Consider the following 27994-nt stretch of genomic DNA (forward strand, 5'->3'; position numbering starts at 1 on the left):
TCAATAAACTACTCAGAAAAAGCTGGAAGTGGTACTGTGGCTCAAGCGGTAGAGCACTAGCCTTGAGCCAGAGAAGCTCAGGGATAGCACTCAGGACCTGAGTTCAAGCCCCAGAATTCACACACACACACACACACATACACACACATACACACACACTCAGGGATAGCGCTCAGGACCTGAGTTCAAGCCCCAGAATTCACACACACACACACACACACACACACACACACACACACACACACACACACATACACACACACACACACACACACACACACACACACACACACACACACACACACACACACAGCCATCTGAATACAATTGCAATCCTGGCAACAATGTGTTTATTCTTAGGTTCTGGATCGCAGCTTTAAGAAAGAATTCTCTGAAATTCCCAGTAATCAGGTGGAAATACTCTACAAACTTTTTAAACGCCGGCCAAGGTTTGTTTCCTTTGCTATTATGTTTTGGAGGGAAAATAAGTCAGTATGTGAAGAAAAGCATTATAAGATATAATTTATAAGCTTTCACCTCCCCCTCCCCACTTGGCTGGAAATAGTGTCACAACTTTTAGATAAAAAAAAATTGTCTTGCCGGGCCCTGGTGGCTCACGCCTGTATTCCTAGCTACTCAGGAGGCTGAGATCTGAGGATCGCGGTTCAAAGCCAGCCCGGGGCAGGAGAGACCGTGAGACTCCTATCTCCAATAAACCACCAGAAAACCAGAAGTGGCGCTGTAGCTCAAGTGGTAGAGTGCTCGCCTTGAGCTGAAGAGCTGAGGGACAGCACCCAGACCCAGAGTTCAAGCCCAAAGGCCAACAACAACAAAAAAAAAATTGTCTTAATCATAATCTCATCAAGATAAAACACCAATATGTTTGGAGATTATGCCAATATTATAGGATAGGAAGTGAAGTGTGATAATTTCATTATTTAAAAATAGTAAAAAATAAGCCGGGTGCTGGTGACCTGTCATCCTAGCTAGTCAGGAAGCTGAGATCTGAGGATCGAGGTTCAAAGCCAGCCCGGGACAGCCCAGGCAGGAAAGTCCATGAGATTCTTATCTCTAGTTAACCATCAGAAAACTGGAAGTGGCACAGTGGCTCAAGTGGTAGAGTGCTTGCCTTGAGCTGAAGAGCTGAAGAGTTCAAGTCTCACAACCGACAAAAAAAAAGTCAAATGAATAATTATAGTGCTATTATTATTTCTGTTTTACACGTGGAAGTACTTTCTCTTAAATCCTAGTGACATGCAGATTTATAAACAGTCCTAAGTATTTATAGATTTGTATCAAGTAGGATTCTAGGACCAAATAAATTTGAGGAAATACTGTATAAAACAAGCACCCAGTATTGTAGAACTTCTTAGAATAGAATCTTTATGTATAAATAAAATAAAGTAAGCAGTGTTTTCCAAACTTATTTGACCATAAGTTGATTCTGAATATTTTATGTGATTAACCTCAAGACAGAGTTTGAACAATATCCCCATATAAATGATTAGAAATAATGGTTATCAAAAGAATTCTAAAATATCTTTTGCTTTTACAAAGAGTAGCAGTAGGATATTTTGCTGATTTCCAGCATCATTAATTCAGATTTTTAGCTAAATGGAGCCTAGAAATTATGCAAATTGTAAAAAAAAAAAAGTGTAGGTTATTTGTATCTGCGATACAAAGGCACTCACTTTGACAAGTTGCATGCGACCCAAAAAAACAAACCTAGAACATGCCTCATGTCTTGCTTTCTATAAATTTTTTTGTCAGTCTTGAGACTTGAACTCGGGGCCTGAGTGCTGTCCCTGAGCTTTTATGCTCAAGGCTAGCATTCTACAACTTTGAGCCATAGTGCCATTTCTGGCTTTTTGGTAGTTAATTAGAGTTAATAGTCTCACAGACTTTCTTGCCTGGGCTGGCTTTGAACCACAATCCTCGAATCTCAGCCTCCTGAGTAGCTAGGATTATTAATGTGAGACCGATACCTGGCTGGTTTCTGTGTTTTTAAAGTAGAATACTATAAGCCCATGTACATACTTTTTCTTGAGTAAAGAAGTGAGATCTTCCAAGCTTTGTTGTCAAGTAGAACTAGCTTTAAATCCTGACTCTACCACCCATCAGACCTAAGACAGGGATAGCAATATTACTCTTAACTGTGCTTTGCAAAGCATCTCTACAGTAAGGGCTTGCCATGCCCTTGGTGCCCTTCTGCCCTTTTAACTACAACCCAAAACACAAATTCATCTGCTCGTGTAGGTAAAAGAGCATTTCCCCAGTTTCATATTCATCTTAGTATATCCTGATACAAACCTACCAGTAAATGCTGCTCTGTGACCCATACCTGTAATCCTAGTTGCTTAGGAGACTGAAATAGAGAAGATCATGGTTCAAGGCCAGTATAGGCAGAGAGAGAGAGAGAGAGAGAGAGGGAGCTCTTCCTTGATCATCATCCAAACTGAATGTTTGTCATCCTAGCTTTGAAAGAATCGTAAATAGGCAGACTGTGGTCCAGGTGCATGCCCAGGCAGGAAGTAAGACCCTATCTCAGAAGTAACCAAAGCAAAAAAGGACACTGCTTGATGGTAGAGTACTGGAGAGAGAGACAGAGACAGAGAGACAGAGAGAGACAGAGAGCTAAAGGGACAGACACAGAGAGAACATATCAGACAGACAAACACCCACATTTCTCCTCTCTAGGAATTTATTTGCCTGCTCACAATCTAAAGATGTGTGATGTTTTCTAGCCTACGTAAAGCTTCCAGCACTAATGTAACCACAGCCAGAGATCATGTCTGTGGAGCTAGAGTGTGTGGAAGAAAAAAAGGGAAAAAAGAAAGTCAAAGTGGGTGTTTCTCTCTCCTTGGAATAATCCACCACCAACACCCAGGTGCCAAGGGAAATTGCTGTATAATGTGTCATGCCCAGGTGAAGGGTATTGTTGTTTAATATTGGATTTTGTGTGATTGTGAGAATGTGAAAGGTTGATGGGCTGTTCTTGATTAAACCAGGGTTCACAAGCATAAAACACAACCAGATTCAGCCAGTGTTGTCCCTTTTGGAGAGCGACCAGAATCTGGCAAGTTAAATAAGGATGCCTTTGTCCAGTTAATGAAAGCCATGGATGATTTAGACAATATCACTAATATGCCAGAAGGCTTGGACCCTTCGACCTGGGAACATTTCTGTGCAACCAGAAGAATAAAAGTAGAAAATGAGTTTAAAGTATGTCACATCATTTTTATTTTCTTCTTAATGTACTAAGGTACTGGTGTCAAATATATAGTTATATTCATTGGTGCATTCAGAAAAGCCAGTTATTTAGCTAACCAATTATTTGGCCAGTTATTTAGAGATGCACTTGGTAATGTTAATCATAAAATGGTAAAATAAACCATTAAGATTACTGCTACTGAAGGCCAAGTACAGGCCTATGCTTATAGATATGAACTGCCTAAAATGGTCTCCAGAGACATGGTTATTGTCCACTTGAAATGAATGTGGGCAGTCCTAACTGAGATATGGTATAAGTTGAAAATACACATAGACTTAGAAGACTTAGTATGAAGAAAAAAGTGGAAAATGTCTCACTAATATTCTTATATTGCTTATAGTTTGAGTGATAATATTTTTGATATATTGTAATCAGTAACATATATTAGTAGAATTAAGCCCCTCTGCTTCAATTCACTTCTGAGTGCAAAATTTAAAATTATGTGAGGCAAGTGTATAAATATGGCACAATGAAACCCACTACTTTGTGCAATTTCAAAGGCTAAAAAATAGGATAATTATCAACATGGCCTAGATTATATTTCTCTTGAACATCGCTGAAACAGATGATTTTATCATGCACAGATTAGAATTGCAATTACTTTTCCATAGCCAACTATATACTTTTGCTTAAACAGAAGGGGGAAAAAAGCATGGCACAAGGTAAAAAGGGAGAATGTGTGCAGTTGAGAAGAGAATCCTTCCTCTGGCCTCTTCTTGTTCACTGCTCAGATGCCCTCCCAAAACTCAGTGTCTTTATACACTAGGCTGGCATGCTTTTTGTTCAGAGATTAGCATGCTTTTGTTCAAGTATCTCTGATTCTATCATCTCACCTAAGGTATACTAAGAATTCCTAGTTGCTAATGTTCTTGATTTTCAAAATTTTCACCGAAGGCCACATGTAAATTGAACATAGCTCACAGTACCTATGGACAGGGATTTAAATTTTTCTTAATCTCTTGGGAAAATAAGCTTGTGATAGTTGTGTAAAGAAAACTGCAGACACGTTTTCTCTAGACAAAGGCTTCTCCGTGTTCTGTGATACCTGCTGTTTGGTTTCTTCAGGTAAAGCAGAAGTCAACTGGCTTAACCGAAATGGGAACTTTCCTCCGGAAGAGAATTGAGGATGATGAAAGTGTTCAACATGAGATTGAGAGAGTATTACGCGAACTCATCCTGTAATGTCAACCTCTGGGGTTCACTCCTTCCCAGCCTGAGCTGGGCTCCATTATGTGGTGGGGTCATGAAGGGAGAATGCCTACTGACTTACAGGGTCAAACCTGGCAGACATCTCTGTCTCAATCCCATTATTGCACTGAAATTTCCTACTTTAAAAAATGCACTCTGAAGCTGGGCACCAGTGATTCACACCTGTAATCCTAGCTACTCGGGAGGCTGAGATCTGAGGATCACAGTTCAAAGCCAGCCTGGGCAGGAAAGTCCGAGAGACTCTTATCTCCAGTTAACCACCAGAAAACCGGAAGTGGCACTGTGGCTCAAGTGGTAGAGTCCTAGCCTTGAGCCTAAGAGCACCCAGGACAAGAGTTCAAGCCCCACAACTGACATACATAAACAAACAAATAAAAGCACTCTGGCCAGGCACCTTCAGCTCATGTCTGTAATCCTAGTTATTTATGAGGCTGAGATCTGAGGTTCATGGGATGAAGCTACATGGCAAAGTCCATAAGACACTCATCTCTAAATAACCTCCAAAAAAAGCCAGAAGTGGAGCTGTGACTCAACTCTCAACTGTTAGAGTGCTAGCCTTGAGAAAAAAAAAAAAGCTCAGAGAGACTGCCTGGCCCCTGAGTTCAAGCCCCAGGACCAACACACACACACACACACACACACACACACACACACACACACACACACACACACACACTACTGTTTCATAAGACTGTTTTACAATGGAATCTGTCATGGGTTCTATTGCTCTGAATACAATGATGCAAGTATTAGAAAAACAATCATATTTGTTAAATCTGCCTCTACTTTGGGGCTCAAGCCCTGTTTATTGTATGGGTAACAGGAGATGGCTATAATTTCCAAGTAGACATTTACCAGCTACTGGTTTCTCTTCAGGGATTGTGTTGGGTTTTTTACTGAATGGTCTTGGCTTCAACAAGGCCATTTTGTTTGTGTGTGGCAATCCTGGGACTTGAACTCATGGCCTAGGTACTATCCCTGTGCTCTTATGTTCAAGGCTGGCACTTGAGCCCCAGCTCCACTTCTGGCTTTTTGGTGGTTAATTAGAAATAAGAGTCTTATGGACTATTCTGACTAGGCTGTCTTTGAGCCACAATCCTCAGACCTTAGTATCCTGAGTAGCTAGGATTACAGACTTGAGCTACCAGCACCTAGCAATAAGGCTGTTTTTATAGCCATATGGATAAATACTTTTTGATGTTCCAAAATTTATCATTCTAAATAATTTTCAGATATATGCCATAGAGGGGAACATGAATAGATATAGATTTGGTAATTCTCATATAGATTTGTTTTTTGTGTAACTAAGGTTTGAAATCAGAGCTTTATTCTTATTAGGCTGGTGCTCTACAACTAGAGCCACACTTCTAGTCCTTTTTGCTCTGATTATTTTTGAAAGAGCATCTTGCTTTTTACCTTGGGTTGGCCTGGATTTTAATCCTCCTGTTTATGCTTCCTGCTGTTTGGATGACAGGCACATTCCACCTGACCTCAGCCTCCCAAGTAGCTAGGGTTACAGGCATGAGCCACTAGCGTCAGTCTATATCATAGACTTTCTGTGATATAAACGATTGCCTGTTGTATTAAATATTTAATATTATGTTTTCATTCCCATGATAAGTCACTTTAGTTCAATAAAGTCGGTGATTCCTAGCAGTACCTACACATTAGAATCTTCTGAATAATTTTATCAATGTGTGCATTTATACTCGTGTTTATGGGCATTATTTTTTAATATAGTGTCAGAAATCTACAACTAAGGTCAAAACTTCAATAGCTAATACCATTTGATATGTTCAATACCTTTTAATACATTCAATAGCTTCCAATAACTTCAACACCATTTGGTATCATTTCTACTCCCCGCACCTCCCCGCTTTCCCTTGGGTCCTAGGGCCTAACTCTGGGCCTGGGTACTGTCCATGACCTTTTGTGCTCAAAGCTAGTACTAGCCTACTACCACTTAAGCCACAGTTCTACTTCTGACTTTTTGGGTAGTTTTAGTGGTCATAAGAGTCTCACTATTTTCTTTCCCTGGGCTAGCTTTGAACCACAGTCCTCAGGTCTCAATCTCCTGAGTACCTAGGATTACAGGCATGAGTCACCATCACCTGGCTAACAGGTGATTTTTTAGTTATTGTTAATAACAAACACACTGCAAGTACTTGCTTTAATATCTTTTTCAATTTAGATTACAGGAGGACAAAGTGAGATTCCAGTTGGACTTGACCATCCAAATTCTTCTTAAGCAAGGACAAATAGAATTGGAGAATTTCCAGTTAACTCTGGAGTATTCAGATGCAATTCTCATAAATAAGAACATAATTGAAGACTTGAATTCTGTGATTCGGGTACTTAGACTTTCTATGATGTATTAAATATTTAATATTATGTTTTCATTCCCATGATAACTCACTTTAGTTCAATTAAGTCTGTGATTCCTAACAGTAACTACACATTTGAATCTTCTGAATAACTGTATCAATGTGTGCATTTATACTCATGCTTATGGGCATTTTTTGAAAGCTTTCCAGATAATTCTAAGATACAGAAAGTTTAAGACCATAGGGTTAAATATTCACTCTAATTTGGCATAGTTTTATACATTGTTTATATGGTTTTTCAGTGTACAAGGCTTTTAGCTTATGTAGTATTTGGTAATGGTATCTCTGAGTATAGTTCTGATTTTAGACATTTGAGTGATTTTAGACATTTTGTTTTGTTTTGTTTTTTAGTCTAGCTAAACCTTGCCAATTTGGATGATTTTTTTCAAAGAACTTTTTGGCCCTTGCTTCCATTTTCCTTCTGTTTTTTTGTTTCATTTGTCTCTTAATCTTACTCTACTGAGTAAGATCCTGAGCTGCTAGGATTACAGGTGTGAGCCACTGGCTTAGAATTCAGAAATATTGCTGGGCACCGGTGGCTCATGCCTGTAATCCTAGATACCGAGGAGGCTGAGATCTGAGGATCACGGTTCAAAGCCAGCCCTGGCAGAAAAGTCTATGAGACTCTTATCTACAATTAACCACTCAGAAAACCAGAAGAGGTGGTGTGGTTCAAGCGGCAGAGCGCTCACCTTGAGCTGAAGAGTGCAGGGATATCACCCAAACCCAGAGTTCAAGGCCCACAACCAACAAAAAGAAAAAAAAAGAATTCAGAAATATTTTTATAAAATTATTTTAGATTAATAAGAGTGAAACCACTTTATCTATAAAATCAAGGTATTTATGAGAGAATAGATAATTAAAGAATGAATATATAAATTTATTAATGAGAATTCCATTAGTTAACATTTTATAATTTTTACAAAATGTAGCTTTTTGAAGTTCATGCTACCAGACTATACATTACCATACTTCTTATTCTTCCCTATTATTTTCACCTTCTGATCATAACTTGCTGTCTCAACTCTTTGAATTTCCTTCTATCATTAATCTTTTATCCATTGTACTTCAGCCACCCTCTCCCATGATCATTCCTGTGGGTCTTGTCATTAAAAGCTCTAAAACCTAAATTTCAAACATTTCTCTAAAACAATGGTTCTCAACTATGGGAGAGGAGGGATATATTGCCCCAGCAGAGGTCAATATGCTGGGACTTTTTGTACTGGTCCTGGGGCTTGAATGTGGAGCTTGGACAATGTTCCTGAGCTTTTTCTGCTTATGGCTAGCACTCTACCACTTGAGTCACAGCTCTACTTCCAGATCTTTGGTGGTTAATTGGAAGTAAGGGTCTCATACCTTTCCTGCCCAGGCTGGTTTGGAACCCAATCCCTAAATCTCAGCCAAGTAGCTAGGATTACAGGCATAAGCCACTAATGCTTTCTTGGAAGCAGTATTGAAAAATAAGCAGAGAGGTAACTGTCAGCATCCAGAATATAGAGAGTAGTGGCACTAAGTATCCTCCAAAAGCACAGGTCACCACCTCCTCATCAATAATCCCGGATGATCCAGGCACTGAGGTGCAGGGAAATATTCTGTTTTAGAGCTGCATCTCCTTCCGCTTTCCTTTCCCTCACTGTTTTTCTAGGCTGTAGTCCACTTCATATTACTGGATTCCACCAAGGAGGTCCTTTTCCAACCCTCCACTGAAACTCCTCTTTTTAAGCAACTGATACAGTACACGTCTTCCTCCTTGGGGATCTTTCTAGGACACCATCCCCTTGTTTTCCTCCTACTCTACTGGAAGCTCCTCCATGGTCTCTTTACTAGTTCCTTTCTCGGCTAGACCTTTTACAGTTGGATTTGGGGTGTGGGCCCAAATTCCCCTGAACCTTTCTTTTCGTATATTTACTTCCTAGGTGGCCTCAAGAAATCTCATGGCTTATGTAATGAAGTGCAAAACACTAATGTGTTCTTGCTTTTCCAGTAGCTGTTAAAGAGATTATACTATGGTCTGTGTTAGCTCCAATGCTTTATCCATAGCATCAGGTGGGAGAGCAAGGAGTTCATTTTCAAATGCACACAGTGGGTTAGATTAGATGATGGCAAACAGTATTCCGGCCCAATCCTTGGCATATAGTCAGTTGGCCGTGTCATGTAAGTGCATCTGATAATCCCTCCTATTTAGTGACTATCATGTTTCATAGTGATCAGATTCTGCTGAGGTCATTTTTGTTACTATTTGCTATATTTAAAAAATGGAAATAGTATTATTTCTGCTGGCCCACATGTGGTCTTACAATAGCATTCAACTTTAAAAGTTTCATAATTCTGTATACAAAAATCTTAGAAGTATTAGATGTCTTTTTTCAGACTCAAGGACAAAAGAAAGTAGCTAGTATGATGGAAAGTAAAGACGTACACAAAGGGATATATCAGATTGAATGGGAGCATAAGAAAATGGAGATGGAAATGGAAGATCTAAATCAGAAGGCTTGGGATATTCAGATGCTGTTTTTTTCAAGAGATCGTCAAAAGGTAAGTTCTCTCCTCTCCTTTAGTTTTCATTTCATTTATTAATGTGATCTATTCATTTAACCAGGGTTTCTGTAAGAAACCTTCATAATGCAAGCGTATTATAAACCAGAAGAATCTCCTAATAAACATATGAATATGTTTGATTTCTCCCTCTCCCACCCGCCCTGGTTTATATTTGCAGCCTTCAGGACTCAGTAATGTATTGCTTACAGTTCTTGAGGATTTCTTAATTGTGACACCCAGTTCTCTTTTTCCTATTTAATTCTCTGTCACATTTGACTATCTTAGTTACCCGTTCTTTGGACTAGCTTTATCGCTCCTCTTTTCCTCCTGGTTTTCTTCCCACATCAAACCTCTCTGCCTCTTTAACTGGAATCCCTTTGCTTGATCATTTAAATGTAGCCACTTTTAAGGTTCTTCCTGAGCTGTAACACAAATGAGCACATCTGAAGGTTTAATCCAAGATCTCTGGATTCCAATTCAATTCCATTCGAATCCAAGATTTCCCTCTTTCCTATGTCTTCTTTCCTAGGCTCAACTTATTTCCTCTTTCTCACTGCCTCCATCCCAGTTCAGATCTCCATTTTCAGTGGTGTAGATGGTCATATGGTCTCATAACCTTGTGTTTTCCCCACACCTCCTCCTTCCTTTTTCCCTCCCTCCTTTTCCCCAACTCTCTCACTTTAATTCCCAAATTCATTTATTTTTATATTGGTTGGTAATTTGCTGTCAGATTTTTCTTCCTAATTGACTAATTGCATGAGTACCCTGTTTAAACTTTTTTTTTTTTTTTGGCCATTCCTGGGGCTTGAACTCAGAGGCTTGCTTGACTCAAGGCGTAGGCTCTGTCCCTAAGCCTTGTTATGCTCAAAGGTAGGGCTCTACCACTTGAGCCACAGTGCCACTTCTGGCTTTTTCTGAGTAGTTTATTGAAGATAAGTCTCATGGACTTTCCTGTCCTGGCTAGCTTTGAACCATGATCCTCAGACCTCAGCCTCCTGAGTAGCTAAGATTACAAGCATGAGCCACTGGCACCCAGCCCTTTTCAACATTTTAATTCTTATGAGCTTTCAAGTCCTTAGTTGGGTGGTATCTTCCAACTTAACTTTGTGTCAAGAAAAGGAATATTTGTGTTCTTATTGTCAGCGTTCCCAAAGCAAGTGGATTAGAATTTGTTCATAGTTCTGATTCTCTTTTCTTTTTTCACACCCTAAACCTGTTTGTCAAGATTTGGTTTAAATATTAAACAGCCCCTCTCCACAAAGCCTTTCTTTGATTTCCTAAGCCTAAAGACATTGCACCCCATCACAAACTACCTTTGTATTTGCCAACACTTGATGTATCTATCTTCTGGCAATGAGTCACTTCTATCACTTCTTTTTCTTCAAGTCTAGCTCATGTTATCGATCCTTCTATCTACCTCAGTCTAGAACATTGTAAGTGTGAGACTTAAGTGAAACTTCATAAAGTTAAATAAATGAAGAAAACAGACTTTAGGAATTTGTAGTAATTAATATATAGTACATTGATGGCTAAATACAAGTAACCATTACAGGACAAAAATCAAATGAATCTTAGATATTTGTTATGAAAAACAATTTTCAAAACCAAAACAATGAAGTTACCAATCGAAAGAAAGAAAAATATCCTTATATATGTTCTCATTTTTTTTTTCTCCTAAAGTACCTAAATGAACCAAACTATGAGAGTCTGATTGCTCTTCAGATTGGAATAATGGAGCAAACAATCCAGGTTCTAGATAAGGTCAGTCTCAAAAAAAATATGTATCATTATAATCCCAACAGTTTTGAATCATTCAGTGTTTCAACCATGAACTCTGATCCCCCAAAAAACTTTTATTAGAGGTCTCTCAATTTTGTCTTTGTGCAACCCTAACTAATGTAGTAAATACTACACTTAACCTCTGGGAAGCCAGGCTCTGGTATCTCAGAGGCTGAGATTTGAGGATTGAGGCTCAAAGCTAGCCTAGGTAGATAAAGCCCCAGACTCTTAACAAAGAGCAGAGAAGTAGAGACATGGCTCAAGTGCCAGCTGTGAGCAAAAAAAGCAGAGTAGAAGCACAAAGGCCTAACTTCAAGTCCCAGACCTCAGTACTAGTGGATATTCATATTAATGTAATAAAAGTGTTGATCTTTCCTTGGCATTGTATTTGTCTTATCCTAACTGAAAAACAAATGCTCAATTTGATTATATAGCATATATAAGATTTAAACAAAGTAACCACAAGGCTTTTTAGATATTTAATTTTTAGCTTCTTTTGTTTGTAGTATTAAAATATAATCCTTCAACAAACTATGGACAGAGCACATGGCAGACAGACTCTAGAGATAGGGTGTGATGTTGGTGACAATAATGTACTTAAAATATAATAACATCTATATAAAGTAACTTAAACTTGTTTCAAAATTATTTTTCTTGGGGTTTTGTGGGAAACAAATTTCAGACCCACAAAAAGAATGTTGAGCACTGCAAAAAGCTACTCAGAAAACTCGGAAAAGTCAGCAATCAAAAAGATACAGCCAATTATAATCTAAGCTGCAATCTACAGAACGAGCTGGTAGCTGTCTCTGAGAGAAAAGAAATCTGTGACTCAATTGGTAAGCTTTTCCTTTCATCAACCATAGGTTTCTCAAAGGAATCTGTTCTCTTGAAATTGGTACAATAGTTAATATAGCAATTAGTATTTCTTCCACACAATTGATTGTGGGTGTTTCTTCTGTATTTGAAAGCACTGACAATAAATCAATTCTTTTCTTCTTCATTTCTGGGGTAGGGACTATGCTGACTTGTGAAAAGATTGCCAAAGAACAATTTGAAAGCAGGCTACAACAACAGAAGCTGACAAGCATTTCCAAACAGCAAGCTGAACAGATTTCAGTACTGCAAGCGGAAGTTGAAAGACTAAGGATGAGAACATTTCCTGCTCTTGTTCAATTGTAAAACCCCAGCAGAAAACACAAGGCCAAAACAATCCTTTGGAAAAATCCTTTGGGTTAAAATGATTTCTTTTTTGTTTATTTGAATCAGGAAATCTAAGTAATCACCTCTGTTGCAGGTTTTTAAGAGCAAATCGTTAAGTTTTAGCCTTAATCAACAAATTAGTATCCTGCATAAATGTGTAAAGCACCATGAATTGTTTTTATTCAGTAAAGAACAAGATTTTCAACCCATTAGAAAATATTCTTTATTTGCTTGATACTAGAATTTTTAACATTAATCTCTATCAATTTTAACAAAGTAAATTATTTCAGTGCTTTAAATCATTTGTAAATTATGACATATTTTGAATACACAATCAGTTCTTATTCTAACAGAGCTCAATTTTGTGTCCTAATCAATAGTGTTTAGGAAACACAAAAAAGTGCCTTCCAGTTCTAAAGAAGTTTATTGTTCTACTCATATACAGGATGTTAATTACAATAAGGAAATCTCTTTGCCCTTCCACAGCCTGCAGACTGCATTACCAGGGGTATTGTTGGGATTACTGACAACAATCTCTAAGTGATATTGACGCGTCACTGTTTTGCAATTTGTAAACATTAATATGTCCATTATACACTGGTGCAGGTAAAACAAGAGAGCTATTATAAAATCTTCCATTTAGGAAAAGCTCTGTGGATTTTAATAGATCATCCATATAGTGATATGGTGAATGGGAGTGAAGGTTAATGACAGGACCAACATCATTTTGTTGACCAACCCTCTCCCCGCCCCACCCTAGTACTAGAATGATTCCTGAAATAACTTGGTTAATTCGGCTGAGAAGTGACCATTGGTAACATTTCCTATGCTATTTCTGAGACAGGAATTGTGGGGAGCAGAAAGACAGACCCAGACCCAAGATTAGGGGTACGAGGGTTTCAAATACTTAAAACATAGGACTGGTTGCCAGTTTTCTCTCCTCTAAGTCAATCAGGGATGTACTAGACTTCATCTTTTTCTGTTTTCTGTTAATACACATGCCATGTCACCAGTTGACTGCCTTGATACTCCTGTTTGCTTGCTAAGAGCATACCACAGATTTCACTGGATAATGTGGATTCCCAGGTCTTAACAAACCAAGCAGCCCATGTCAGAAAATACTATACAAACATATCCACACACACATATGTATACATAGTATATCCTGAAGGATTAAAAAAAAATCAAGCATCTAAAAATTCTTCTTCACTTCTGTTATAATGTAGCAATTTATCATCTAACCCATAGTAGTCAATCAATTGAGTAAGGCTTAGTTTCTTGTTCTCTTCAGACATAGCTGACTGCAATTCATAAAGTAACAGCTGGCTACAGTTTCTCCACTTCTTTATCAACAACTGTAACTGAGACAGATCATTCTGAAACAGAAAAGTTGAAAAAATAAACCATAAGTGTATGTCAGTAAGGAGATAGTCATACTATTTTAACTTATACCATCAAAGCTACTAAATCAGATGATGAGTAGAACTTCTTCCTAGGAAAAAAAACTGGGTGAATAGAAGAATGTCACTCAACTTCAGTTCCGTGGCTATTGTTGGGTCGCAAATCTAGGCCAGTGTCGCCCTCAGGGAAAAATCACACCATTAAGGTAAAAACTACATGAAAATTCAGTTTTTATACTACACTGTATTTTCAAGAGATGACACTATGCTCTACCTCCTACTCAGTTCTGCCATGAACCCAAAACTGCACGTAAAAATATTTGTTGTTTTTCAACATTTGTTGTCTTATAAGTGATATTTAGAAAAATCCTAAAGGTTCAAGACAGTAAATGAAACACTCTTCTTCTCCCTCTCTGGGACAATGGGCTATTATTACATGGGCATGTACTATTAATAGAGATTATCACCACCATCCAGGTTCTATGTAATTCAACCAATGTAGCCTGAAATCTAAAATCTAATACATATTTGTTGTTTCCTCAAACAAAATGCTTGAGACATTTTAATTATTGGGAGGAAAAAGAGACCATTACTAAAAATACTTCCTATACATTGTGATCTTTTTAAGTTTTATTCATTTGTTTCCACTGTACATACATCTAACATTTAATACTCTTAACTGTACTACAGGTTACAAACCAGAGAGAAAAGCTTCATTTGCATAGGACTTTATTTTGTAAAAAAGCTTTATCTTGGGTTGACAGGCCTTTTCTTAATTCTACATGTATGACTTATATTTCAGTTAAAGCTGCTGGAAGCTAGGTTTCTGAAAATTTGGCTTACTTGTTATGCTAAATTTATGTTCTATTTCTGAAATTAATCTCTTGTAATTTGTATAAAACTATGCAATGGTTCTCAAATTCTTCTCACCTTTGATCGATACATTTTGACTAGTTTTAATCTCCGGAGAAGTTCTTCTTTCTCCTGAATCTGTTTCACCAATTGTGCTTTTTCTTCCTTTAATCCTTCTTTAGGATTCTCATCCACAAAATCATTTTGGAGAGCAGTGTATGACCCAGTATCAAATAACTTAGATTCACAAGCATGGATATTCTTGAAGTTATTTTCAAAAAACTTATTTTCTTCACACTCACTGTCTATGTGCTTAAAAGAGTTTCCACCTGCTGAAGATGCTTGTTTTTCTAAAACAGCCTCATTTTCTTCATTCTCTACTTTAAGACGTTTCACCACACTGCAATAGGAACTAAATGAAGATCTTGTTTTCCTTAATCTTTCTCTAAGTGTTGCACTCATAGGCTGAAAATGGAACATAACATTAAAATTGTCAATCAAAAACAACCCTTGATGTTAATAAATGCCTAATACTTATTTCTACATCTCTATAGCAGGTATTACTAGATGGCTTCCGGTTTTCATATATCTTAAGTACCACAACATTGATTAATCAAGATGCATTATACTCAAAAAATTGTTAGGTTTAACGGAAAACCCCTTTGAACAACTAAGTAAATTTTAAATAATGAATAAAAAAGCATCATAAAATGTCCAAGGCCGGGCACTGGTGGCTCACGCCTGTAATCCTAGCTACTCAGGAGGCTGAGATCTGAGGATAGTGGTTCAAAGCCAGCCCAGGGAAGGGAAGTCCATGAGACTCTGATCTCCAGTAAACCACTAGAAAACCAGAAGTGGCCCTGTGCTCAAGGGGTAGAGCGTTCGCCTTGAGCTGAAGAGCGCAAGGGCAGTGCCCAAGCCGAGTTCAAGTCCCATAACCGACACACACAAAAAGTTACGTCCAGATATTCATTCTTTTTAACTCCACTTTACTTTTGCAGGGTTAACACGCTTCTGAAAGTGCTGAGACATTTATCCCAGTAACATTTGTTTGGCGCTCTCAAGGACAATATTTACAAAATTAAAACCTCCTACATTTGGAGTATCCTATAAGAACCTGATGTGAAACTAAATGAAATTATTGGTTCAAGATGTCAACCTGGCAGGGAGAACGTTAGGCTACGAATTCTTCAATCTACTTAAAAGCACCCCTGCCAGCATACTCTGAAACACAGACCCAGTAGAAGCAGCAACAGATGTTCCTACTTGTTTTCGTAAACTGTTTGTATGGGGAGATGGTGGGATCCCACGGGTCTGAGGAGTGGTAGGTAAAACCACGGCGGAGTCTGAAGGGCTTTCCATCTTCAAAGGGAAGTCTTGGTGTATGTCTAAATAAAAAAAAACGCAATTATAAAATGAACTACAAAATGGAAATTAACCATTCCTGTATCCAAACGTCCTGCTGACATCAGAGAAGCTTCGTTAGCGTCCAGGAGTACCCTCGCTAAGCCAGGCGGCCGGTGCGGGGCCCCGTCCGCGCTCCGCATTTACCGTCGCACACGGGCACCACCGAGAGGTCTGCACGCTGTTTCCAGATTAACCAGCTTGTAAAAAACACCTCAAACCGCCTTCCGCTCGGAGCTTGGGAAGACAGAACGGTTTCAGCCAAGCGTTCCGTGAGGAGCGCCCGTAACTCAGAGCAATACCAAGCAGTGAGAGGACGTCCCGACCACGGATGCGGCCCGCAGAGCTCCAGGCCCGGGTTGGGCTCCAGCTTCCCCCATCCCACTCCACAGCCAACCCGCGAAGGCCCGGCTCAATACCTCCCTCCGCCATCCCCACAGCGTACAAAAAGCGCGCGCTAGGGCGACCGGACAGCCCCCCAGAGGGCGGAGCCGCGAGGGGGCGGGGCTGCGCGGGAGGCGGGGCTGCGCGGGAGGCGGGGCCTCGCGGGAAGCGGAGAGACGCTCGGATTGGTTCGGTTCTGCTCCGCATCCAAGAGAGAGACGAGACTGCGCGCGCGCACGCCCTCCCGCCTCCGCCAAGCGGGCGGGGTCAGGGCGGAACCACGCGGGGAGACAGTGGAAGCCAATGATTGGTCAGATCGGCGCGCGCGCGCGACTCTATCCCACCCTCCCCTAGAACCTGACCGGACGGCGCGCGCGGCCGCAAAACCTCAGTTTGGAAAGAGCGGGAACTGAGCTTCCTGAGGGGGGCGCGCCTTCCGCTCGCGGCTTTCCCTTCCTTTCTTTCTTGGTCTACCGCCTCCTCTTCCGGTTTCCGAGTTGTGCGTCAGTGGCGTGCGCCTGAGGAAGGTCCGGCCCCTTCCGCCCGGCTGCTGTCAGTCAGCTCTCCGCTCTTCCCACAGCCGAGGTCCCGGCGCGGACCTGGCGGGCCCGCAGGCCGCGCGGCGGGTGGCGAGTGCGGTGTAAAGCCTGTACGCTCTCCCGAGGCAGAGGCCGCAAACGAGCAGCCTGCTGGGAACCAAAGACGTTGGGGATCCGCCCAAGGATCCGCACACATCTGGCCTTCTTTGCGCCCGCACCCCTGTTGGGCCCCATTCCTGCCTTGCCGACTCTCCGGCCCCCTGGCTGGACTTGGCGCTTCAGGGTTACGCCTGAGGCGGGAGGGGCCGGGCATGCGTTGGAGCTCCGCGCTCACTGCTGGAATTGAGATGTCTGGAGCCGCTCGGGCCTCGGCCTGAAGCCTCCGCTTCCCGTGTTGTGTTCTGTTGCTAGGCAGCAGCAAAGTAAACCAATTTAGGTGGGGACGAGGGCGAGGCATTTGAGTGACGTCACTTAGAAGTTGGGCATTTTCGGGGGCCAGTGTTTTCCGTGCTCTTATTGAATGGCCATTTTTAAGCATTGACATGGTCTCTACTAACATCTGCAAGTCACAGAAGTAGCCAGAAAGAAGGAAGTTGAGTCCATTCAGTCAGGTATAAGTACAGAACCTGAAGACATCGCGATGCAGTGTTGGTGTTGAACTGCCTAGTGATACTAAGTTAACAGAAAAGCAGTCAGGAACTTTTGACCCATATAATTTGCAGGTGTCAAGATGATAGGCCAAAACCTGCCTGACAATGAAATAGGCACAGGAGACGGCTAAAGAACAGGACAAATTAATAATAATAATAAGGAAATAGGGACAGCGCACTCAATCTTTGGTCTTTGGCATCACCATTGTTGGAGGAAACAGAAATGAGATGCACCAGTCAGCCATTTTCTTTCTTTTTTTTGCCAGTCCTGGAGCTTGAACTCAAGGCCCAGGCACTGTCCCTGGGCTTTTTTTGCTCAAGGTTAGCACTCGACTACTTGAGCCACAGCAGCACTTCTGGCTTTTTCTGTGTATGTGGAATTAAACCCAGGGCTTCATGCATTCTAGGCAAGCACTCTACCACTAGGCCACATTCCCAGCCCAGAAAACCATTTTCAAGAACTCCAGTTCTCCCTGTTTAATCAGAGGCCAATCTCTATAACAAAGAAAATGGCACAAGTTGGCTGCTAACTTTGGCTGGAATACTGTTCTCTTGTGGCACGTGTATGCCACATGCTCTCTTTCTCTGCCACATTTCTAATGAACTTTCACCTTTACTATGATCCTATCATCCCTGAATTCTCTTGCCAGCTACAAGGATCAAGGTAAACTTAATTGACCTAAATGTCTGGCAACAAAAGCGTATCTATTTTGGAATTTAATGTCTGCATGCATTTGTTTCCTCCTCTGTAAAATGGAGATAATAGCACCTATTTCTCCCATTGAAGTAAGGAGGCCAGGTCTGGTCGGTGCCATATTGGCCACATGGTGGATTGTAGAGTCTGGCATCTTGTCTTCATGCTGGGGGAAGGACCCTCCCCCCCCCCCCCCCAATCACCTGCCTCCCACTTAATGGGTGTGCCTGGACCCCTGGAGGCTAGGGCAGGCACTTGGCTGATAGTTTACTGAATCTGTTAGTCCAGTGCCTGGGACTGGGAATTTTCTGAGGATTTGCCCCCTGCACTGACCTATTTAGGCCCCAACCAGCCTAGCCACTGGACTCCATGCCAAGTGTGTCTTTATGATCCTGTCCTGTGTCCTGTCTCCTAGCTCCTCTCCAGTCATCATGGAGTCCCAGTTTAGCGCTCCATTGGAGCTGAATTGGCTTGTTGGTATTGTTCTTGTTATTTCTTTCCTCTTTAGCATGTTTCCTAGCTGTGTTATGTGTATTTGCATGCTACAGCCTTTTGTAACAACTGGCAGCCTGCAGCCTGTTAACTGTATAATAAAGACTCTAATATTCTATATTTTAAAATGTGGCTTCTGGAATGATTTACCTTACAACACCATATTGAAGAATTAAGTGAGAATTGATGAAAGGCAATTAGAACAATTCTAGATATCTAGATAGCACTTAGTCATTAGTTTATATAGTCAAGTATAGTCAGCATTCCCTAATTGCCCAAACAATGCCATTCACCATTCAACAAGTAGCCCTCCTCTCCCCCAACCACAGAAATTTTTCTAAATGATGTCCAAATCCATAAAATCTCACACAATTTAAACTATAGCTGAAAACTTGTAGCCTTCACGTAAGTCATAACATGTATTCCACTCCTAAATTATGTGTGCTTGTGAATTTATAAAGTCAAAGCTAAAACTCATGATTTTATGATGCAGGTGTTAGTCACTTCACAAACCCACAGATCACAATTTGTATCATTACTTTTTCCTCTTAGTTGGCATGAATTAATCTCCTTGGGAATTAAAAAAAAATTAAAATGATTTGTCTTGACACTAGATGCCCATGCAGACTCAGTATTCTTTATGCCTCAGGGGAGAAGGATGAGTTTTCTCATGAGTCCCTAAAAATCAGCTGCTCCCAAATCCTTTTTTATCATCACAACCTAAGCTTAGGGCAGTTTTTGTTGGCTAGAGAAAGGAAAACAACATCTTGCCTTGCAAATGATCTGACTTGTTTTTTAGGTGACCTGGTACATTAAAATGGAATTGCTCAACTAGATTTCCAAAGAACTTAGAACAAGTACTGAGGAAAATGTGTATTTTCAGAAATGTGTATTTATTGACATACTAGAATTTTAGAATTCTATGATCTCATATATGTTTATGTTTTATTTGTTACTTGCCAAATTAGAAACCTACCTTGCACTCTCAATTTGATGCAAAAGATTTAGAATATAAATAGGCCCTGTAGGTCTGGAGACAGGTACGTGACAGGGTCCTTGCCTAGCATTCACGAGGCCCAGGGTTTGATCACCAGCAGTGCAAAAATAATAAAAACTGAAAACTAGTACCTATATGTTTCATGTACCTTTAGTTAAATCCTAGGAAATAATTTCAGGGTTTTAGTGACTGGAAATCTATTGTCTGAAAAGAGTTGGTGCTTCTGATATAAGACATTATATGTTTCATGTGAAACTGCAGGCAGAGAGGAAAGGATTCTAATAGTGCCAGAGATTCTAATAGTAAGCCAGAAAGCAGATTCCTTACCCAACCATAGAGAACTATTTAAGTACAAAGAACTCAGTTACAATAGGAACCAAAGTCAAGCTTTCTGTGTTTTTAAATTTCTTCAATACCTAAGGCAACTGCTGGTTCCCTTGTTATTCATCAGGGACTGGTAAAATGCTCTTACATTCTAGTCTATAATTATTGTTGGGAGGATAATGACATAGACCTGAAAATCTTCATGAGATTTACTTTATTATTTTTAATGGCAAGAAAACAATAGTGAATTGTCTTTCTTTCCCTACTTCTCCCCCACCACACACACATACATGCAGAAGACTTTTTAGCCACAATTGAAATTTTCATTTCAGTGTTAAGATGAAACCTCTTTAATTGATGCTACTAAAAATAAATATCAAATTTTAATTTCAGTAGGTTTATTTTGTTAATTCTTAGCTTTAGCACTATTTTTAAATCTTAACTGCAAGATTATCTAAACTCCATTCACAGACTTTTCTGTATTGACAAAAATGAAATGTGTTCCATACAGACATGGCTAATATCTACAGGTATTTTTAAACTATATATATATATAAATATATATTTTGAGTTCATACATATCTATGAACTAAATTTAAAATCCACCTAGGGGAGGAACAATGTAAAATCTACATAATTATTTTGAATATCCATTAGGACAAATGAAATAATCCAAATTAATAATAGTCTAGAGAAAATTCACTTAATTTTCTTAAGTGACTTATGATAGTTCTTCCAATAGTTTTCTTATTTGCACATGAATTGAAAACCCCATTCAAAAACTTTTCTCTAGGTTTCCCTTGTCATAAATTCCAGATGCACCCTACAGACAGATCCATTGTATACAGATTTTAGTGCTCTGTTGTTCCAGAGATTTCCCTTGTGAATAATTAATTGACAATATTTCCTCTTTTACCCAAAAATCTCATCTGGCATTGCAAGTGTGCAATTAATTCATTTGTACGGGCTACTGAATACTTTGTTATCAATGGATGACCTCTGTGAGCAAAAAAGATGGAATTTTAAATCCCAAGATAGAAGACCTGGGGCTGAGAAGGTGGCTCAGTGGTAGAGCGCTTGCCTTGCATGCATGAGGCCCTGGGTTCCATTCCTCAGCACCCCATAAGCAAAAAGAAAAAAGCCAGAAGTGGTGCTGTGGTTCAAGTGGTGGAGCGCTAGCCTTGAGCTGAAGAGCTGAGGGACAGCACCCAGGCCCAGAGTTCAGGCCCCACGACCAGACCCCTCACCCCAAAAAAAGAAAAAAGATAGAAGACCTCTTGATTTAGTTGAGAGATTAACTTACTGAGAGTATGGTTACTTGGAATGTGGCAGTACAGGGAGGGTCAACATTATCATGCGCTAATACTTCATCACCAGACAACTAGAAAATTTATAACTAAAATTCAGAATAATGCACTGAACACAAAACCTCAAGAGCTTCTTTCACTTGACATTCTTGTCCTTTCATTCTACCAGATTTGGCATTTTATCAAGTCCACAGACTGGAGAAACAAGAATGTCTATGATTCACTGCTATTCCTGGGTGTGTTCACTTGGAGAAGAATAGAGTGATTCAGGTGAGATTAATAATGGTGAGAGAGGAGGTAAGCATTTGGGTGGGTGAGGGGAAGAGTAGAACAGAAGTTAGATTGTGGAAAAAGTAATGGGAATAAAAGCATTGCTCAGGGCCACATTCTCAGATCTTTTATTAGAAGTGTCACCCTTGTATTCATTTGAAGGAAAAAAAAAAGAGCATTAGATGTCAGCAAATTCTTCAGCAACAGAACTTGTCTTATAATCATCTTTAACCACCTTGAAGTTTGAGAGATAACAACCCCCATGATAATTTCACAGTATCGAAATCTGTTTGAAGTGCCGGTAAACACGTCAGCTCGGTATTCTACCTTTGCCTCTCATTACTGTTTTGGTGCTGAGGATTTTTAAATTTTTTTCTTGACAACATTTTTTAGATGAAAGAGCAAAAGAATCTAATAGTACCAGCAAATCAGGCACAATAATTCTACCATGTTGGAGGGGGAGGGGTAAATACAAGCATTTTGCTTCTACTCTTCTATTCTTTGGAAAACTTTTATGGTAAGTAGAACAGTAGATCAAATGAGTGGATTTAGCTTAAACAGAAATTGTCTGGCCTCTGTTCAGGCTCTGAGATTAGACTAAAACTTAATCCCTTTCCCACCACTCCTCCAATCAGGAGAAAACACAAGGTCTCCACTGCCTATGACCATATAAAATGTCACAGATGCCCACCATCAACCTTTACGTGTCAAACACACTGACTGCAGAGCCCTGGACCAAGAGGTTTGAATCACCAGTGAAGAAATAATTACTGGTGATCTATTTTCAAAGCTAGGTATCTGGCCTGACTCTCTTCATTGTGGCAACCATAAAGTTCAAATACCTGGAAAGTCCCTAAGCAAACACAACATTTGAAGGGGGCAACTAGCAGGTGGGAAGTAGACCACAATGAAATCAGAAAGCAACTCAAAACTGTTTATGTGCCCCAAAGCAAATAGCCAGAAAAGCCTTCCTCACCAACAAAGATCAAAGGGTGATGGAGACAACCAAAGACCCCTTCTAAAATGCAACAAATCTTAAGAGGTGCATGCAGATGTTAAAATTACCCAATAGAAAATAATGAAATGTAAGCAACATCCAGGAAGACTGTACACTTCATAGTACTCAGCCAATGCGGAACTGGGGGAAGGGGCCTGTACACTAAGATAAAATGCTTGCTGTAACTGCTTTTGGTGTCTTTGCCCACCAGATACCAAATCTTGAAAGACTACCAATAAACATTAAAGTCTCCCTTTCACTATACTTTGTGCCTCTGAATCCATTCTTTGAGCTTAGATGGATGTGTTTTTCACAGACCTAATGTAAGGCATGATCAGAGGTTGGCAAGCTGAAAAGAACAAAGTCATTTCCTCATTGATCTCCCACCTATCTTAAAGGTTGTGTCCAGACTTATTCTCCGCTCTGTTCAAATCATACCACTTCCTACTAACATCAATGTCATCCAATTTGCCACTTCCATTTTAACTCTGTGACTATGAATAAGTAATGTATGAGGTTTAATGATGCTGCCAATAGCTCTCAATAGCAAGTTATTTTAACTGGCCTTAAACTATGATCCTCTAGATCTCCGCTTCTTGAATAGCTAGGACTACAAGTATGAGCTACTAGGGCCCAGCTAAATTGTCCTTTTCTTACAAGTACTTTCAACTCTTTTTATTATTTTAAAATATTTTTTCTGGTGGTGCTAGTTTCATCTCAGGATTTTGCACTTGCTAGGCAGGTGCTCTACAGCTTAAGCCATACCTCTAGCCTTTTTGCTTTGGTTATTTTTGAGATAGTATGCCAAAAACTCCCAATCGTGTTCAGATTTTTTTCTGTCAAAATGGGATTTCCTAACTGTTTTGCCTAGGTTGGCTAGGCACTATAATCCCCTTGATTTCTTAAGTAGCTAGGATTAAAGGCATGAGCCATCATGGTCAACTTCAACTACTTTTTTAAATAAATAGGATTACGGTTACAACTCTTCCCAGCCTTCTCCTCCCTTATATATGGTAACAGTGGGTTAGTCTATCTCCAAGGTACTGTCTATTTTCTTCTATATCTCCTGTAATGAATTACAGGAGAATATGAATGCCTGCTATTGAAAATGCAAGAATTTTATTAGCAAATGATCTGCTATGATCTTCTATTGAAAGATCTTTTATTGCTGAATATCTGCTGTGATGGGGCTGGGAAGGTGGCTCAGTGGTAGAGCGCTTGCCTTGCATGCATGAGGCCCTGGGTTCCATTCCTCAGCACCACATAAGCAAAAAGAAAAAAAGCCGGAAGTGGCGCTATGGCTCAAGTGGTAGAGCACTAGCCTTGAGCTGAAGAGCTGAGGGACAGTGCCCAGGCCAGAGTTTAGGCCCCACAACTGGAGCCCCCAAAAAAAGATCTGCTCTGAGTAGAATTCATGCCAAGGGCAAGGGTAGCACCCACCAACAAAGATGGTCTTCTCAGTCTCTTGAGTTTGCCACTCACAGACAGCACCCCAGGATACCAAGGAGTAGAGTCTGGGGTTTTGGAGAGCCCACAACTAATCACATCCACATTTGTTAAGCAAATTCCTACGAAACTGTATGTTATAAGCAACTCACAGGTTAAAAAATAAAAGCATGCATCACTCCAGGTTGGCATTGGCTGAAATGCCTTCCCAGCTTAACTCTGAACCATTGAAACAGAGTTTTTGAACTTGCATGTACAAGTTGAAGTTTTTGTAGAGCTGCCAAATCTGTAATACAACAATAATTAGCATAAAGCTGGTGCAATTAAGCAACCCAGAAAGAAGTGAATTTGAATTTTTGGCAGAATGTCCCTGAGAGAGAAGGGAGGAGGAAGGATGAAGGGAAGGAAGGAAGGAGAAAGGCAGGAGAGGGAAGTAGAGAGAGAGGGAGAGAGAGAGAAGGAGGGAGATGGAGAAGCTTATCAGTTGTCAGTTCAGATTTCTACTCAGAGATTTTAAAGAGATGTCAAGATGATTTCACCTCATGCTAATAATTGTTTCTAGGGAGAGACTTTTTCAGCCACTAGTTTTCAAACCAAATAAATCAACAAGTTTTACTGACCAGTACGCCTCTGCTTCCTATGAATACTTTGCCTTTTTCCCCGCCAGTTGTAGGGCTTGAGCTCCGAGCTGGGTGCTGTCCCTGAGCTCTTTCACTCAAGGCTAGCACTCTACTACTTTGAGCCATAGAATCCCATTTTCTGGTGGTTAAGTGGAGATAAAAGTCTCACAGACTTTCTTGCCCAGGCTAGCTTTGAACTGAAATCCTCAGATCTCAGACTCCTGAGTAGCTAGGATTTGAGGTGTGAGCCACCAGTATCTGCCCAACATTTTGCATTTTGACAGTAAGAATTAGTCTGACTTCAAATATTTTCTTCCTGACAATAAGATTAAGATCTAAAAACAAATTTAAGCAAGAGAAATCATTTCAGAAAACAAAATCAGGAATATCAAGGAGCAGATGATGTGATGATGTGTACCCAAAGTGACTGGATTTTGATGAGGGCAAGATGGTATGTTATTACAGGTTTGAAAGACTACAGCTAAGAATTATGTGGACCAATGAGAGTACTTAGGAGACTAGAAATAAACATTTGCATACTAATTAAGAGCTATCAAGGCAAGCTTTACAAACCCATCTCCTTTCAATCAATAACTTCTCAAGCTAAGACTACAAGACACATTTATGGACTGCTACACTCATAACTGGAGTTCTCATGAGTCTTCAACTATTTTCTATCAAGAAGTATTCAGGAAAAGAGAGAAGAAATGGAGAAGAGAGAAAAGAGGGGGAAGTAGTCTTTACTCAATGATTTTTGCACTTAAGCAAAACCGTCATTCAGAGAAGGCGACTTCTCTGTGAGGAGCAGCTACTGCGCTGCTGTGTCCAAATAATTGGCAATTCTCAGCCTCTTTGTCTTCGGTAACAGGCCAGAATGCAGATCTTCATGAAGACCTTGACTGGCAAGACCATCATTCTAGAGGTTGAGCCCAGTGATACCATTGAGAATGTGAAGACCAAGATTGAGGATAAAGAGGGCATCCCTCCCAACCAGCAGAGGCTGATCTTCGCAGGCAAATAGCTGGAAGTTGGCCGCACTCTTTCTGACTACAACATCCAGAAAGAGTCCACTCTGCACCTGGTCCTGCGTCTGAGAGATGGTATGCAGATCTTTGTGAAGACCCTGACCGGCAAGACCATTACCCTGGAGGTGGAGCCCATTGATACCATTGAGAAAGTGAAGGCCAAGATCCAGGATAAAGAGGGCATCCCTCCTGACCAGCAGAGGCTGATCTTCACAGGCAAGCAGCTGGAAGATGGCCACACTCTTTCTGATTACAACATCCAGAAAGAGTCTACCCTGCATCTGGTTCTCCGTCTCAGGGGTGGCTATTAGTTTTACAGTCTACCCTCCCAGTGTCCAAAGATGGCATTACTCAGCACTGTAGCCATTTGCCCCAATTTAAGTTTAGAAATTAACCAGTTTCAGTATTAGCTGAACCTGTTCAAAATGTTAATAAAGGTTTTGTTGCATGATAGCAAAAAAAAAAACAAACCAAAAAACACATCATTCAGTGTTCTAAAATACTATTTTCCAAAACTAATTGCTGATTTATTCACTCCATACTACTAATTGTTTTTCACATTCAACCTGGGTTTTGAGATATAAATAACAAACCAAACACCATGAATCCTGAGCACACTTTCTTTGTGCTGGATTCTGGGAAAATTGTGATTTCTTAATCAGGAATGCATACTTCTTGTTGTTAAGGCCTTTGGATACAGTTGGATAAAAAAAGATTGTAAAATACATATTTTATAATTAATAAAGATGTAATTAAATTTGGGGAAAAAAATCTTCCAAGATTTTGCTTGAATACAAGTTTCATTGAAGATGAACGTGAATGTTCTTTGCTGCTGTCACAAGTCTCTTCTCTGATTCCTTAATTCTGATATCAGGGTGGCAGCAGCATGGGGTAGGAAGGAGTTTGGATCTGAGGTCTTTACCAACTTTAGGGCAGAGAAAAGAGAGGGGAAGTAAGCAAGAATCATAGAAACATCCCATAATTTCAGCTCCAGGAAAACAAGTCAGATAACACAGGATGAAGTCAGTACATGTTAGGCAGTATATAAAGCATATTGATTTTCATCCTACAATATATGTGCTCCCAAACACCACAGTGTACTCAATAAATATATGCAATATTATAATCAATTTTTTTAAAACTTAGAAAAAGAATAGTGATTTTGTTAATTCTGCTAATTGTACCTATAGTACAACATCTACAAAAGGTACAGAAATATGAGTCTTTTCAAAGATGACATGAAAGGATGACATAAGTCTTACTTCTTAGGAAAAAAATACATTGTATTATTTGTCTCATTTATCCACTTCATTTGTCTAAGTCTGTCTTTTTGTCACTTCTCTCCAGCTATCCTATTAGCTACCCAAGCTACCCAGCCCCCAGGCTGCACTCCATCCAGCTGGTCTGATTTCTGAATTGCATGCCACGTTCTCTGTGCCATTGCAGTCCCACACCCATCCACTCTCTGAGTACTGCCAGGACGACCTCTTCAGCCATCTGTATCTTCAGCTTTGCTGAATTATGAGCTGAAATTCCCAGAACAGGTGGGTCCTCTCCTTATCACGTTACAGGTTTTTTCTGCCTAGACAACACAGGCATGCGCATGCATGTGCTATCTGTCTGCCTGTCTGTCTGTCTGCCTGCCACCCCTCCCCCCTCTTTCTCTGACCAAACACATGCAGATTAATTGACTGAAAAGCAAGAGGTTTCCATCAGGAAAGTCCTCACATAGCACTTTTCTCATGAAGCCTTCCTTGACCAGGCCTTCTATGAACTTCCTTCACACTTTCCATGAACCCTTAGCACAGCACCTCCCAACTGAACCCCAAACCTATAAAGCCTTTTGTTGGAATGCTAGGGATACAGAACTCAGAGAGACAGTCCCTGTTCTTAAGTAACTCACAGTAAAACATGTATTATGACACCTCAGGGTAGAATAGAAAGCATCCAACTGGACTAGAGAACTTTGAAGAGGAAGAGAATAAAAGAATCTGTGCCAGTGGGAGCCAGTGAGAGGAAATGGGGATGTGGCCAAATCGTAGTCTTGAGATGGGAGCAGGAATTAACCAGATAGAGAATGTGTGTGTGTGTGTGTGTGTGTGTGTGTGTGTGAAAGAGAAAGAGAAAGAGAGAATCATGTGTATGCCTGTCTAGGCAAAAAGAACCAAGTAACATGATAAGGAGAGGTGGCCTGTTATGGGGATTCCAGTCT

General features: G+C 40.2%; 3 protein-coding genes across 4 annotated transcripts in view; 2 read left to right on the forward strand and 1 right to left on the reverse strand.

The window, feature by feature from the left end:
• Cfap43 (cilia and flagella associated protein 43) overlaps positions 1 to 12774 on the forward strand; it is a 74806-nt gene extending 62032 nt beyond the window's left edge. Inside the window, exons 31-38 of the mRNA XM_042689407.1 lie at positions 361 to 449; positions 3009 to 3222; positions 4337 to 4449; positions 6672 to 6831; positions 9235 to 9399; positions 11083 to 11163; positions 11864 to 12017; positions 12194 to 12774. Of these exons, the coding sequence (XP_042545341.1) occupies positions 361 to 449; positions 3009 to 3222; positions 4337 to 4449; positions 6672 to 6831; positions 9235 to 9399; positions 11083 to 11163; positions 11864 to 12017; positions 12194 to 12360 (1143 nt within the window). The 3' untranslated portion in view covers positions 12361 to 12774. The remainder of the gene's footprint in view (positions 1 to 360; positions 450 to 3008; positions 3223 to 4336; positions 4450 to 6671; positions 6832 to 9234; positions 9400 to 11082; positions 11164 to 11863; positions 12018 to 12193) is intronic.
• Positions 12613 to 16505, reverse strand: Sfr1 (SWI5 dependent homologous recombination repair protein 1). 2 transcript variants are annotated; one of them, XM_042689636.1, is made up of 4 exons: positions 16457 to 16505; positions 15900 to 16021; positions 14712 to 15098; positions 12613 to 13757 (listed from the first exon to the last, which is right to left on the reverse strand). In XM_042689636.1, exons 1-4 carry the CDS (start codon positions 16467 to 16469, stop codon positions 13566 to 13568), a joined length of 714 nt encoding a protein of 237 aa, XP_042545570.1. In that variant the 5' UTR covers positions 16470 to 16505; the 3' UTR covers positions 12613 to 13565. The 2 variants fall into 2 exon arrangements, with proteins under 2 accessions (XP_042545570.1, XP_042545571.1); XM_042689637.1 differs by lacking the exon at positions 16457 to 16505 and adding an exon at positions 16185 to 16392 and having other exon boundaries at positions 12614 to 13757.
• A 9043-nt stretch (positions 16506 to 25548) lies between these two features.
• Positions 25549 to 26239, forward strand: LOC122115862 (polyubiquitin-like). Its single transcript, XM_042689433.1, is given in 1 exon segment — positions 25549 to 26239. A coding segment is annotated over 1 exon segment (462 nt). The 5' UTR covers positions 25549 to 25631; the 3' UTR covers positions 26094 to 26239.
• Positions 26240 to 27994: the final 1755 nt, after the last annotated feature.

The sequence above is a fragment of the Dipodomys spectabilis genome, unplaced genomic scaffold, assembly GCF_019054845.1.
Source record: "Dipodomys spectabilis isolate Male_0828 unplaced genomic scaffold, ASM1905484v1 ptg000125l, whole genome shotgun sequence".
Lineage (NCBI taxonomy): Eukaryota > Metazoa > Chordata > Mammalia > Rodentia > Heteromyidae > Dipodomys > Dipodomys spectabilis.

What these genes read in the sequence shown, in the direction of transcription:
- Sfr1 (XM_042689636.1), bottom strand. An exon ending in CAAACAGTTTACGAAAACAA is followed by an intron (nt 15,099 to 15,899) that starts GTAGGAACATCT and finishes TTCCATTTTCAG; the next exon opens with CCTATGAGTGCAACACTTAG. An exon ending in TCAAAATGTATCGATCAAAG is followed by an intron (nt 13,758 to 14,711) that starts GTGAGAAGAATT and finishes TTTCTGTTTCAG; the next exon opens with AATGATCTGTCTCAGTTACA.